Genomic DNA, 15,988 nt, shown 5'->3' on the forward strand with positions numbered 1-15,988 from the left:
ACCTGAAAATGATATATATATATATTTGCAATTATAAACAAAACATGGCTGCATTAAAGTTGGTTGAAGCCAACACTTTAATACACTTTAATATAAAACAAAGCTGTTAAGTATTGTTAGTAATTGGATATAAGTTCTTAAATATTATTAGTGAGCTACTATGTAGAAGTATCTGAATATCACTCCGCTGTCTATATTGAAAATTGAAATGTAAATAATTCCTAAGTTATTTATCCAATCGTTCTGAAATTTTCACAATCGGTCGAAAACATGACTAGACAATTTTGTGGTTTATTTTAGATTTTATTAGTTTAGTTTAGTTTATAAAAGATTTTTGTACTGCCTTATGTATCGTTTTTTTTCGATTAGCGGGGGAGGGGGGAGGAAATAAAAATAAATAAAATAAAAGCGTAGTGTAGATATAGGAGCACCTACATACCAAGTTTGGTTCCTCTAGCTCTTACAGTTTCTGAGGAACACGCACTCATACAGACGGACGGACAGACGCATGGCTATATCGACTCAGCTCGTCGAACTGATCAAGAATCTATATACTTTATGAGGTCTGCCACGCCACCTTCTCCCTTTTACATACATTTGAGCAACTTAATAATACTCTTTTTCCATTTTTTACAAAAATTTCAAAGTGTATACAAATTTCAAAATTGGAAAAGTTTTGAACCTTGGATTGTACAAATTTCGTTTTGGAACAAATAAGTGTATTTTAACCCTGTAAACATACTTTAAAATTATTTTTTCTGAAATTTTTAGGGGCATATAGAAGAATTATTAAATTCCTACAAAATGAGCTAAAAATTCATTTCAAAAAGCTGTTTAGTTTTTTTTTAATCGTGTGCGTAAATTCAGTAAAAATGTAAAAAATGAAAGCGTAGAAAATGCGCTTCAAAGTTTTTGTTTTAACGCAGTGTTGCCAAACCAGCTTTTTTACAAAACCAAAGTGTAGGAAACACTTTATAACATCAAAAGAATATGATATTCATAATATATTGCATTTTTAAAACCAAATATTTGTCGAATTTTCGATAAGATATACAAAAAGTTCCATTGCCCAAAAATCATTAACATATTATTTTGTTTGGGTCCAATTGCAGAAAACGGCAATTGTGGCACTTTTTAACCACAATGATAGCACACAAAAAAAGCAAGCGCGACACAATACGCGTACACAGAAAACACGGGACAATACATGCACACAGACACAACACAAAATGTGTGTTCGGCGCACGAGCAACGCACAAAGCACACACGAATCACGCAAAAAAAGGTATGTGTGCCACACAGAAGAAGAGCAAAGGAAAATGTACGCAAGCCCGAAATGCGATCGGCTGGCAAAAGCCTAAGCGAGAAATAATCTCGCTTGCTTGCAGCAGTGCTTGCGTATATGCATTAAATTTAATGCGAACAAATTCGTATCAACGTGAACGGTCTATATATATTACTATATAATGCGCTATAATCTATATATATATATATATGATATATATATATATATATATATACATATGTATGTATATGCGTATATTTTTCTATTGAATATGAAATTACTTATTACCAATAATTCTTAGTTGTTGTTAAAGTACTTTTGAAATAAAAAGGGTCATATCATATTATTATAAAAAAAAAAAAAACACAAGTGAACGCATGACAATGTTGCGTTATGTTATTTTATTAGCGGCCAATAATGACCTATTAAGATATTGCTTTGCAAGGTTATAAAGCCATATATTAAAACGTTAGAAACATTCTGTATTAGAATGCCCATTCAATATTTCCCAAAATGCAGCTAGAGGTCTGCACAATATTTTATTACTTGTACAGGTCAAGTTAGCATATTTACTAGTTTTCATATTTCTATATGTATATGCCTTTGCAGTCTGTCTGCAATTGCAGCAAAGCCGACGCAGCAGGTAGCGAAACAGCAGGTGTGCCCACACACAAAATATTGCTCGGATGTGTGGTCTCAATCACAATTTCCCTTGTGTGTGGCAGTACTATAATGGTAGTACACATTGTGTTTGTAGGAGTGTGTGCGCTCTTGCCGTTCTCTGGTCCATTGCATATAATGTATTTCGCTGGATTTTAGGCGTGACGAACTGCGACTAACACATGTATTTTAATATAACATTTTTTTTTTTTATCAACAAAACTTTAATTTGAATGCAGATTTTTTTCTAAAAAACTGGGCTTATATTTACAATTTAATCTTAATTTTAATCTTTCAAAAAAATAATTTAAATATGTAACACTCTAATTGTGGAAAAAACTTTTTAGCAAAAATTTTAAATATATATAGTGTTTTATATGTAAAAACAATATCAGAGAACAGCAAGAGTGCACACAACCCTCAAAACACAAGCGGACTACCACTAAGCAAACAACTTAGTGGTACCACTAAGCATACAGCACATAGAGGCGTCAAATCGACTAAAAATCGCAGATCATTGCCTATGTGGCTTTCAACGCATGAGGGTGGGTACGCATGCCTTAGAGCATGTGTGTGAAGCGGCCAGCGGCCAGCGCACTCATAAGCGATCGTGAGTACGAGTGGCCATTTGCAATAAGGACCCATATGCGTGCATATGTGTGTGCTTCTGTTTGCAATCCCAAGCACTTCAAAAATTAAATTTTTATATTTTCTGCCGCTGACCACTTCTATATTTAAATTTTCCTTCAGCAACAGGTCAGCGCAATGTTTTTTTACTTGTGCACCACCTTTTCATCAAAATAAATGAACTGACCAGTGTAAGTTGTTTAAGATCCTTTGGCATTTTGGCAAACATTCCGTATTGAAAAACATTGGCAGCACTGCATCACTGAGAGAGTAATGTATGGTCACAAAGAGATAGCGAGAAAATAAGAATGTTATCGAAAATTAAAAAAAAAAAAAGGACGACACATATTCGCAAAACAAACACAAATAAGCAGTTGTGCTGTGGAAATGTGTTACAATTTAATAACGCTCTCGCTGTCGATGCTTATGCTATTGCTACAACTACAAATAGTATGTCGGAAATTTTTTGATATTGCTATTGCTCTGTACAGAGCAGTGTAGAAGAGCAACCGTTTCGTTTTTGTCGTGTCTGCCATCACTAAGCATATGCTCAGTGCTGCTATGCTACAGAGCCGATCGAAAACAGCGCAATACGGAAGCAGAGCAATATTTTTATTGAAATTGCTGCTATGTAGCAGGAAATGCAATCACTGTGTTAAATGGTAAAATGAGCAAACAAAATATTAGTAGTAGTGTGTATTTATTACAGTTGCTTACTGCTCCAGCTTGATTTTATGCTCCGTTACTATTTGCTGATGTTTTCACTGCACAGTAAGCAGAGTTATCAAAGCGACTAATGAAAATGCTCAAAAATACATATGTACGTACAGTATATATGTATATATATATATATATATATGCTTGTGTTTGAAAGAGTGCTAAGGAGACAGAGATAACCTTATTGATAAATGATATGTTTGATTCATCCATATGCATGTGCATTTATAGTTGACAAGTTTATGCATATACATACATGTGCACATGCGTCACACTTCAAGTACTTCAAGTGGTAACGCAACTGTAGGATTTTCAAGAAATAAAAAAAAATTTTAACTTTGTTTAATCTTAGAATACGATAAAAAAACATAAGTCGAAAAAAAGTTAATGAAAAAGCGTCACACCGGCCCAAAGGTACCACCAAAATTTGAACTCGTTTTAATCGAATGACAATTTTTGAAATTGGCACGCAGGATAGCTTGAATAATTTTCCACATTTTCGATTGACATTTTGAAATTTTTCTGCGAATACGCAGAATGTCGTGAAACTGCCCAGATTTTGAGTTATTTATTTATTTATTTATATTTATTTATTGTTTATTTATTTTTCAATCATTCGCCAAAATTATTAAAATCAATGTTTTTAGCTACAAGGGTAGTCAAAAGTATTTTCACAAAACTAAAGTTGAAGGTACTCGCCAATTGAACATTTGTTATTGACATGTTGGTATCAATGGAAAGGTCTTCAAAATCCCTTTTTAATGATACAAAATTAATATAATTAAAAATTCAAATTAAATAAATTTGAAAAAACAGTACAATGTCGACATATTTGTCAAAGTAACAGTCGAAGTAACGATCAGACGCCCGGATTTATTCTTTTTTTTTTATTCCAGAGTAAAAGTTTATTTATAGGAACAATGCCTGCTATTAGACGACCAAACATTGGACGACGTACACGTAAATCTATATATAGTCAGAATGTCCATGAAAGTTAACACAAAAGGAAAGTTCCGAAAGTAATGAATCGAGACGAGTCCATAAATCACTGATTCCCGCTACACAAAGGGTTCAAAATATAAGTAAAACAGACTTGAATCGCGCTGCATTTGCATACAATTCATAAACGTCCTCTATATGCAATGCACTGAAGTTTCGATTTGAAGCCCCCGGCTGATGCTGCGTAGGTGGCAAAGTAAAATTGACGGTTTTGACTCATCTACCAGAGCCATTGTACTCGCTTCTATAGGGAAATACAAGCAATTCAAACCATTTCCTGTTGCACAAAAATATAACGGATGTTTTCAAATGACGTCATTTGGAGCAAAAGTTGTTCAAGATGCAGGCTACAATCCGAGTTATAAGGTAGCGTCACTCTATTATCAACATGACCAACTATCATTTTTATCAAATTGCATCACAAAATTCAGATTCAAGGGCACTTTGTAACTACCAGCAAGCAAAGATCATAAATTGCTTCAGATCTATTTCGTTCGTGATTCGGAAGTTGAACTAAATAAGCGTTGTGCAATTTTCACTGAAACTAAACGTGAAATAATAGAACAATTGCAATTGACGACCAATAAACGACCAGCAGGAAGCCATTCAATACAATTCAATCGCGCTCTACTAAATAAAATAAAATAATTTGAAATTTTAATTATCAGTGTTTGATTATTGCCACTAAGCATAGAACACATAGAGGCGTCAAATCGACTAAAAATGTGTTGCAAAAATTTTTGGACGATTGAGCCCCAGGCATACTTCGTGAAGTTTCGTGCTGAAGTCGCAAACCGAAACTTTGCCAGAAATGAACTAAGTGTTGCACACATCATTGCCTAAGAGGCTTTCACATGAGGGTGGGTACGCTGCGCAGCGCGCTGATATTCTTTCTATGTATGCGTGCAGCCCTTAGAGCATGTGTGTGAAGCAACAGCGGCCAACGCACTCATAACCGATCGTGAGTGCGAGTGGCCAGTTCCAATAAGAACACATTTTTATGTATGCGTCCCTATGTGTGTGCTTCTGCCTGCAAGCCCAAGCACTTCAAAAATTCAATTTATATATTTTCTGCCGCTGACCGCTTCTAGGGTATGTAGGGTATATTGCATTTTTCCAAGTTCAGCAACAGGTCAGCGCAATATTTTATTACTTGTACAGGTCAAAATAAATATATTGAAATATATATAGGAAAGGATGACACTTTTTAATTTGGAGTGCAAATGAAGCGCATTTGCATGTTAATGTATACACGTGCAAACTAAAAACTTTAATTAATTAATTATAATAATATGGATGTTAAATAACACATATTTTCAAAGCATTGGCAGCATTCTGTTTGAACAATAAAATATTTTTCAATATAATTGTTTTGACCTGCTGCATTTGGGAAATGTTCAATTTTCCCAATATACCCTATAACGTACATATATATATTCGAAGTCACAGAGGCCAATTTTTAGTGCAATTCGCAAACAATTTTCACACCGCTACACGCACTTGCCCTTCATTCTTGATTGGGCCTTGATATTTTAAATCTGTAAAAAGGAGATGATAGGACACAGTTATATGTACCTATTTTATAGATGATAAAAATAATTTTATGATATTTTAAAAATATACAGTTATACCTATTTTATAGATGATAAAATAATTTTATAATATTTTAAAAATATTTAATTTTTTTCATGGTATGACTAATGTTGCGCGTGTGACAAAGGACAAAGCGGGACATAATTTGAGTCCAAATTGCTCATAAATCTTAAATGTGACTGTCTAAGGATCATTTTGAACTAAATTTGACAAAAATCGCTTGTTTTTTCTGCGCACAGTGACTAAATTAGGATAAGTTTCATAATTTACAGTAGGTGATCTGTGATTAACTAAAATACAACTAAAATAAAACTAAACTCTAACTCCAAAATAGTCCACAAAGCTCTTAAATACAATGCAAAAACGAATCAATGCAATTATTAAAAATAATGAAGGCACCAATAAGTTTTACTTAATAAATATTGGTGCCGTACGAATTAATGATGGTCAAATAATTTCAAGCACAAAAAAAGTAGTTTTATTCAAATAAGTCTATTTGAATCAGGTTTATTTATATAAAACGTATATATTGTTAAATACCAAAATGAAGATAATAAAATAACCTGTTTTTGGATATATATACTTGCATATAAAATTTCCACTATTAAAAATTAGAAGTCATTGAAAATGGCACACTCCAAAATATCGTGACCGTACGAATTAATAGTGGTCTGGACAGTATAAAAGGTGTCGAATTAGGGCGAGGCAAAGTTCGCCGGGTCCGCTAGTATATAATATAATATTCATATATCATTATATATATTAAACAACTAATATTTTTCACTTTCTTGTTCGTGTTTTTATGATCTTTGAAAAAAACATTTTATACAATATAAGAAAAAATTCCACTTTGTGGAAACTACTATTTTCGTTGAGAAAATTAAAAAATATTTTTGTCAAAATACTTGTGCGACCGTACTAATCTACATTATGAATTTTCTTTGGATGCGTATCATCACTAAGTATGCTTAGTTGTATTATACATATGTATCTAACTTTATGGATATATTTTTGAAAGCTTACAGATGGACCAAACAACCATAAATAACTTAGAGCACAAACATTTATTGATTCTTTATTTTTTGTTTTTCGATAGCATTTTCTTTTTTATACTGTAAATTTTCATAATAATTGCAAAAAACATGCGGTCGCGAGCGTACGCAAAATAAAGTCGACTTTGTAAAAACACTTTTAACACAATTTTATGTGTGTAATAAAATTTAGAGCAATAAAGAAATATTTTTATTCATTGTCTTAGCTGCTTTTTTGCTGTTAACTTCTGTGGAAAGTTTATTTGAATATTTATATGAGTGTTGAACAAATAAAATAAAATAAAAAAACAATAGTTAAGAACGTACGCTACTTTTAAAATCAATATAAAATGTTTGGTTATTAGTAACCACAATTTTTTTATATTTCAAATATTTACACCAAAATGACTTAACACACGAAGTTTTAGCCACCTGTATGTTTTGTTATATGTTATTATAATGTTTCGCGAACGTACGATCATAACATAGTAAGCAAAATAAAAATTAACTGTTAACTGAACATTTTTCAGATCTTCTAATTCAGGGGCGTCCAAGCCCTATGCTCAGTGTGCTCATTTGTTTTTGTAATTGCTTTTCAGTATAGGAAGAGCAAATGTGTGTATATCAGAGAACGGCATGAGTGCACGCACCACTAAAAACACAACGCGAAAATTTTTTGCGAACTTTGTTGTTGCTTTTACCAAAAATGCGTGCACTTAAAAAAATTAAAACAGCTTGCACTTGGACATACGAAATTATCATTGCGCATACTTTGGACAAGTAAGTGATAACTCATTTCTTTTCAGTGTATGAAATTAAATTGAGTTAACGGCATCTTTACTTGTGTTAGTGTTTTCGAATTAGTGTATTGGTGATTTGCGCTTCCCTATGCAAGCGTTTGGACGCCCCTGTTCTAATTAATTATTACGAATTACAATGAATACAATGTATTATGAAAATTTTGACATTTTTTATGAGAATACACTAAAAAATTCAATGATATGAAGCTTTTTTTTATGGTACTCGGATATACCCATATGTTATATATACGTGATATCCTTTCTATATCGATACATGTTAATATTAATATTAGGTTGTTTGGTAATGAGATACCGGTTTTTGCACACAAATTTCACGCTCCGATTGTGAGGTCAAACGGAATCGTATCTGCCAATGCTATATACCGTTTTATAGGTCTTGGCAACACCTTTTAAATGGCGTATAGTTAACGTATATGTTAACATCGGTTGTCGAGTTTAAGAATTATAATTCGATCGAAATTGAGTTCTCAAAATGATAAAATTTCGAGCAAATTTTTAAATTTTAATTTTGCGCAAGGAAAAAGCTGTCTGGGGAAGTCTCGCCAACAGATTTTGTTTCTGTCTTTAGGAGATAACAAACTATCAACTCAAGCCGCTTAAACAGTGGTTTCATGCCAACTCCGAAGTGGTAATTTTGTCACCGAAACACCCAAGCCCGCCGGACGACCAGAGATGGATAAAATCATAGAAAAAGTGGATCGATATGGTCATGTGACTATTAGAGACTATTAAAGAGATCACAGCGGAGCTCCAACTATGCACGGATACCGTCCATTGGCACTTAAAGTCGAAAGAAAGAAAAAAAAAAGCTAGATGTATGGGTGCCTCATGAGTTATCACAAAATAAACTTTCGGACAGTGTCTCAATCTGCCTATCTCTGATGCACCGTAATAAACTCGACTTATTTCTGGACCAATTGGTCACTGGCAGTGAAAAATGGATCTCATATGACAACACCAAGCATTAACTACCTGCTAACCTGCTGGAAGCTCGGTGAGTCGTCTTAAACGGTGGCAAAGCCAGCATTGATGGCTAAAAAGGTTTTGCTGATTATATGGTGGAATATCTAAGGAATTATGCATTATTGAGTGCTGCCACTAAGCAAGAAATATATAGAGGCGTCAAACAGCAAAAAAGTTCTATCAACCAAACGGCTGAGCCTGGAACCCCAGAGCAGCCGAACGGAATGTCTAGAACCCCAGAGTGCGTTCGGCTGTTTCGAGATCGAAGCGTTCGTTCGAAAGCAAGCACAACAAGAAATCTGTTTTCAGTCGAAGATCGACTGCGTTACGATTGAGCACGGCTGCGTTTCTACGCTCTGTGCTCTCGTTTCTCTGTATGTGTGTATGTGTGTGTGTGTATATGTGTACAGGCGCTCGCACGTTTGTGTGCGTATGCAAAAGACACTGTTGCCGCTGTTCTTTCCCTGTCGCCCTCAAAATAAAATCAGTAATACTGACCTCTACTGTCAACAACTGGAGCGATTAAAGATCGCACTGGAACAGAAGCGGCCAGCCATGGTGAAACGTAAGGGCATTGTGTTCAATCATAACAACAAAAGGCCCCATACATCTTTGGTGACTCGTCACAAGCTACGGGGGCTTGGTTAAAAAGATTTAATGCATATGTGAAAATCGGCTTAACATAATCGTCAAAAATCAATAAGAAAACCGATATGTCATTACCAAACAACCTAATATACATACACATTTCCTAGAAATGTTTAATGGTTATTCTTATTTTTTAACTTAACGGATTAAGCGAAATAACTTAAATTTATATATGAGAATTGAGAAAAACTAAACAGTAATTTCAAAAAACATAAAAGCGATTCGTCCTGAGTATAGGAGCACCTACATACCAAATTTGGTTGCTATAGTTCTTATAGTTTCTGAGAAGCACGCACTCATACAGACGGATGGACGGACATGTGTATATCGACTCAGTTTGTCTTGTTGATCAATGATATATATATAGTTTATGGGGTCTGCCACGCCTCCTTATCCCTGTTAACTACATTTGCACAACCTTATGATACCCTTTATCATTTCTTACAAACATGTCAAAGTGTATAAAAACAATATTTACAGTAAATAATTATATGTGCATTCTTAGACTTTGGTTTGATAAGCTTGTATTTTTATACACTTTGAGTGTGAAGGCTAGCGTGTATTTGCTACGATTCGATAGTCAAAGTGTATATAAATGTTCAAAGTTATATTTATGTTAGTAATCAATACATTGAATTGACTAAAGACTGTAAGGTAGATATGCCAATATTAATAAATTTTGTTCTATTTTTGATCTCAAACTGTTTATTAGTTCTTAAAAACACGATCTGACAGAATACGTCAAAAGATTTTCGAAGGGATTAAGGTCCGGTCCCAATGCGTGCCACTTTAATACGATTTTTTTTTTTTGGCCTTAAAAAAGTCCTTATTCTGCTGGTAGATTCAATCATCGCCATAAATATTTACATCAAATTCTATTAGTTGACAGTCCAAAAGCTCTATATACATTGTGGCATTCATTCGGATGGATATGTGTTCCTTTATAGCAGAACGCGGCTTATTACCATACCGCCGCTAAAACCTTGCTTGTAACCACATTACCGATCTTGATCTGGACCATTTAAGTTAAAATTGTTTTCGGTATGTAATGGCAAAGTGTAAATCTTTATATGCCGCTCCAAAACCTTTACTGAGGTACCATTGAGATATGTTTAATGAATCGATTTTCATGTAGTATTTGATTAATTCTACTTCTTCTGATTTGGGTTCCTATTTGAGTCCTTATTTGACCACTACTCATCGTATCTGTTAGATGTGAGCTTTTTGTCCTCTGTGTCAGCAGTACCATATTCTGTATTCTTTCTTGCATGACCATGATAATTCCCTACTCGCGATCAGACAAACTACTAACCGCGGCATTTTTAATGGCAACGACAATTGCGCTCACTCCGCTCTCACAAAAATAAGAGAGTAAAATCTAAAAATAGAATGCGCTTGCTTGTGTGAGTAAACATAAAGATCAAGCAAGTCCGTATGAGAGATCGGAAAGAGTGCACACACCCTTAAAAACACAATGAGTACTACCATTGTGTCACTGCCACACACAAGCGAAATTGTGGCTCATACCACACGACAATTGCTGGTGTGTGGCTGAGCAATATTTCTAGTGTGTGTCTGATGACTACACGACAATTATTCCTCGAGTGGTTATATTGCCCCGTTTGAATGTATGCGTGAATATGTGTGTGCTTCTGTTCGCAATCGCAAGCACCAATACCCTTTGCAAGCATTAGCAGAAACAGCTGATCTCAAACATGTATTTCACTGTATTTGTATACATGTGCATGTCTATGTGTTTGCTTGTTTCGATTTCAGCTTGTTTACATTTTCAAGTCTTGAATGCTAAAAAATAAAAATAGTTTATATAAATATATATTTATATATATATATCTATTTACAGTTATTTCTAAGAAATTAAATATTAATATATTATATGTATTATACATAAAATCTAAAACAAAATACATACATATAAATAAATATTAGATATATTCAATCAGTTCAATCGCGAAATTGGCCTTCTTGAGACACGACATGTATGCACATACAATTCGCTGTCTTCGCATATTTGTCACACGTCGCACGGTTAATATCCTAATATTCCAATGTGATGTCATGTATAAAATATATTATGTATCATTAAATAAGTGTATTACCGTTCATTAGTATCAAATATATTATTATACAAAATATTAGCTTTTTTAAAAAAAAAAAAACTCTCGCTTTCCAAAATGAACTTGGAACTTATAAGGTGAAGGGTATATTTTGTCAATGAGCTTTAGAAAACAAAGACATGTTTAAAATTACAATGCATAAGAATACTTGTACACATAAACAGTCGGCGGCTATCGCTGTATGCATACAAGATAGCGAGTGGCTCTAGAGCTTTCTCTTACTGGCTTTTGAACAAGCTTTAAGAGAAGCCAGTTGAAAAGCCAGCACGAAAAAATTGTGTGCAAAAAAAGCGTATGGTGTTACTCATCTACGTAATTCTATTGGCACTAAGAATACAAAATGCATTCGGCTGGCATAAGCATAAGCGAGAAATAATCACGCTTGCTATCTCGCTTTCTCTGCAATAGCAGCGGCACCGAAGCGACAAGTAGCGAAACAGAAGACGCAATAAGCGTAGGCTGGCATCAGCCACAATTTTGATTATGTGTGTGGATGCCATCATGTTAATAACATTATCATTTTTAGGGTGGGTGCGCTCTTGCTGATCTGTGGTCTAAAATTTATTAACAAATCGATACGAATAGTCCAACTGTTATGGATAAGTCTAAAAGCTATCGAAAACTCAAACAATTATCGAAACGTACAAAAGTTAAAATACAATTTTATTGAATAATTAGGATAGGAAGTAAATACAACTCATTTTGTGTTTACTAAAGTAACCCAGCGCTTTCAAAAAAAAAAATTGTTTATGCACTTTGACATATTTGTAAAAATGGAAAAGAGTATTATGAAGTTGTGCAAATGTATATAACAGGAAGAATGAGGCGTGGTAGACCCATAATTAATATACATATATTCTTCATCAGCAAGACAAACTGAGTCGATATAGCCCTGTCCTTCTATATGTATGAGCGACTGTTTCTCAGCAACTATAAGAGCTAGAGCAACCAAATTTTGTATGTGGGTGCTCCAAAAACGCTTTTATTTTATTTTTTTATTTCCTCCCCACCCCCGCAAATCGAAAAAAAACGGATCACACTCACAATGTAAAGCAATTAAAATATTTAAAAATAAAAAATAAATCACATATACGCTTTGTCATGTTTAGGACCGATGCCACTTAAGCATTATTTACATTTAAATTTTCAATATAGACAGCGAGGTGCGCTTGCAGACGTGCCATAGAGTCGTCGCTGTTGATGGAGTCATCAAAAGGTAGATTTAAATTTGTTTCAAAATTACAGACAAAATTAAATTTTACTCACAACGCACTATGGTCCCAAAGTCGATTCTTTTGGCATAAAGTCGAAATTTCAATGTAAGAATTTAGACTTTTTTCTGAAGCAATCTTAAAGTAAATACATGGCATTTTACAAAAATTTATAGTTTTATGTTAATTATTTTGTGAGCTCTTAAAAGTCAGCAATCAATCAGATGCTTAAAACAAAAAAAAAATTATTTCTTCATTTGTTAGATTTTTGGTATCAATTAAATATTTTTTGCGTCAATTAAGTAATTTAACAATGTTAAATGAAAAAAGGTATGTATTATCTATTTTAAATAGTATTTTTATGTGTAGTCCTAGTTTTTTAGTTGTGTATGTGTGTATTGCTTATGTGGATTTGTGTAAAAAACTTAAATTCGTTCTCTACTTTTCGTAGAGTGTAACTAACAAGCTGAGAAAAACTAATAACGTACGTTTGTTCTTATAAGTATCGTATTTGACCGCGCAGTAATAGTTTGTCCCCGTTATTCCCCCTTTTAGAGAAAAACTCACATGTTGCAGGTGAATTTTTAATCGAAAATTGTTGAAATTAGTACTATGTGTGCTGTGACTTGGCGTCAGGCAAACAAAAAAAATTTTAAAATTGAATTTTTACAAAATTCTAAAATATTCTAAATAAAGGTTCCAACAATAAAAATTAAAAAAAAAAATCAAATTTAAAATTCTTAAAATAAAGTTCATGACAAATTTCAAGTCCCTAGCTTTATTAGTAGACTTTATGCCAAAAAAAAAAATCGACTTTCGGACCATAGTCCAACGCATGAAACCGAGTTTATTTCAATTAATCTGTAATGCCTTGCAATCAGACCATCTATGTTACCATAAATTGTTGGTATGAACAGTTTGAAATTATTATTATTATTCGTATAATTTATTCAACAAATTGTTTGTAGCCCAACAAATTGAACTCAAAGTTTCAATATGCTTGTTCCTATTCTAGTGCATTCTATGGCAGTGTACTTTAAGGGGTTGGAGATCTTTCTTACACAATTCCTTTTTGCAATAAAAATAAAAAATGTTGTATATTACTAATAATATTCTCAGGACTATATGATATGCAATATTGGTCGTAGAGACATTTAGAATTAAGTGTTCATTGGAAAACTTACCTTGTCTGACGTTCGCGACGCTGCATCTCGTTGTATTAATATCGGCTCTTGTGTATTCTTCCCGAATGTGCAAGTTTGTTGATCGGCAGTTTTTTCTTAAAATGCAATCACTTATTACAGAATTTTGATAATAAACTGAAGTTTGTCTTATTTAGATCGCTTTAAAACGTCCAGTGCAAAATGTGATATTCGTCTAAAAATGTTGAGTTGGGCGATGAATGTTACATTAAATATTTTGTTTACACATCTATTGTATTGTGAGCATGCACACTCATTAACATACATACATACACACGCCCGAAGACTTACTTATAACGTGCATGCATGTCGCGCTAGCGTCCAATGCATATGTAGTAAGCACAAGAGCTTTTCCACGCTTTTTTTTAACCGACTTGTTATCTTACTGTTGTGAATATATCTGTTTCTAATTTTATTTTTCTTCTTTTGTCTGAGTTTTCTGAGCAGCTGTTGCTGTAGATGACATTAATATATCTGTTTCACTTGAGCATTTCCTTTGTTACAATTAATTAGGTTATTTTTCCTTGTTTTTTTATTGTTGTATTCAGATTTGAGTTATGTTAAATTTTGTATCTCTGTATCTCAACTTGTGTGTGTTTGCTGTGGATGCCTATTTGGTGCTTCAAAATATTTTCGTTATTGCTGTTGCTTTTGCTGTTGGATGAATCCAGATAAAGATAGTTTTTGTTATACTAGGTAAACAAATAATTTTGGCTAAACAATTTAACAAACACACATTTGCACATTTTCCCCACAAATCCCTATAATTTTGTTGTCTCGTTGACGTATTTTGCAAAGGTTAGGCGGAGCTGCAAACAATGTTGCTTTAGAAGAACAAGTTTTATAGAAGTCAGATTTAATAAGCCGGCTTATGGAAGGGAACACGCACTAACTGTAGGAATTTTTTTACTTTTGCGTCTGTTTTGCCTGCAGACCACGTTTGCATGTAATAAGTGGGCTGTAAAAAATAAAACCAAAAATTAAGCATTGCAACTAGATGTATTGTATATGTTTTTTAAATGTTATGTATATCTTTTTTAAATCAGTTGTTTCCGAATACAACTTCCATATTTAACAAAAACTTTGGCCTTAGAGTAATTGACAAATTTGGGAGCAAAGTAGTATTTTGTGGTATATTTTATTTGCATTAAAACGGTCACACTAGTAAAGAGCCAGTAACATGATTGATTTTCATTTACCTATTGACCGAGCCATAAATTCAAAGTCCCACTATGCATGTACTTAATAAAATTTAGTTTTAAAATATAATACATTGCAGCAAATAAATGCATTTTCAATCCCACACGAAACACAGAAAGCACTAAGTGTACAAACATGTAGTTTTCTACAAATTAGGCCGTATGATTATATAGTGAGGACCACCACGCACGTAATGCAAAATAAAATTATGTTATAACTTTTCTTTTAAACAAGGTCAACATCTTAAATTGTACGTGATTTTATTTTTTATTTCAGGCACGCAAAATATAATTTTTTACAACACCTATGACTACGAAACAGGGTGCAACCAATTTTCCCCGCATTAGACAATTATTCTCATTGCCAACGCGTCACTGGCCAATGATTTTGTGTTACAATTTTGTTTGTTTTAATATCACCTTAGTTGGACTTACTTCTAACTTCAGCAAATGGCATCCTCCCGACAATTTTCATCACCTACGCCTCATTTTTCAATGCACACTATCACAATTATTCACATGAACACACACAATCGCAATATCCATCTGCCGATTTTAACAGTTGGTGTATGTACATACATACATATGCAAGCGTATTAAAGCGGTATGCTTCACTTGCACATTAAATGGGAACATTGGTTGATTGTAACCAATATTATATTTGCAAATGTAAAATTAACGCGATTAAATTATTATTGCAATTTGCGACAAATTTCTTTTCCAAATCGATGTATGCACGAGAAAAGTGGAGCGATTTTCCCCCTGCCATGAGTTACAGAGTGACCAAGGGAATATCTAGCAAAAATACCAACACATTCTACATACGTACAAATCCTGAGGTACATCCTTACGTACATAGCCAAAAGTATATACATACATACATATACATATGTTTGT

The 15,988-nt window shown here is 33.4% G+C and overlaps 1 protein-coding gene across 9 annotated transcripts in view; it reads right to left on the reverse strand.

The window, feature by feature from the left end:
* The window catches only part of LOC108603100 (casein kinase I), a 59,057-nt gene extending 43,199 nt beyond the window's left edge, over positions 1–15,858 (reverse strand). For 2 of the 9 annotated variants that reach the window (XM_017991599.2, XM_017991596.2), the window contains exons 1-3: positions 15,527–15,855; positions 14,184–14,850; positions 13,875–14,067 (exon numbers count right to left, since the gene is read on the reverse strand). In XM_017991599.2, the coding sequence (XP_017847088.1) occupies positions 13,875–13,900 (26 nt within the window). In that variant the 5' untranslated portion in view covers positions 13,901–14,067; positions 14,184–14,850; positions 15,527–15,855. Of the gene's footprint in view, positions 1–13,874; positions 14,068–14,183; positions 14,851–15,526 lie in introns of all 9 variants that reach the window. The other 7 variants (XM_017991601.2, XM_017991600.2, XM_017991603.1 and 4 more) reach the window with 5 other exon arrangements.
* Positions 15,859–15,988: the final 130 nt, after the last annotated feature.

Source organism: Drosophila busckii, chromosome 2R (genome assembly GCF_011750605.1).
Source record: "Drosophila busckii strain San Diego stock center, stock number 13000-0081.31 chromosome 2R, ASM1175060v1, whole genome shotgun sequence".
Taxonomy (NCBI): domain Eukaryota; kingdom Metazoa; phylum Arthropoda; class Insecta; order Diptera; family Drosophilidae; genus Drosophila; species Drosophila busckii.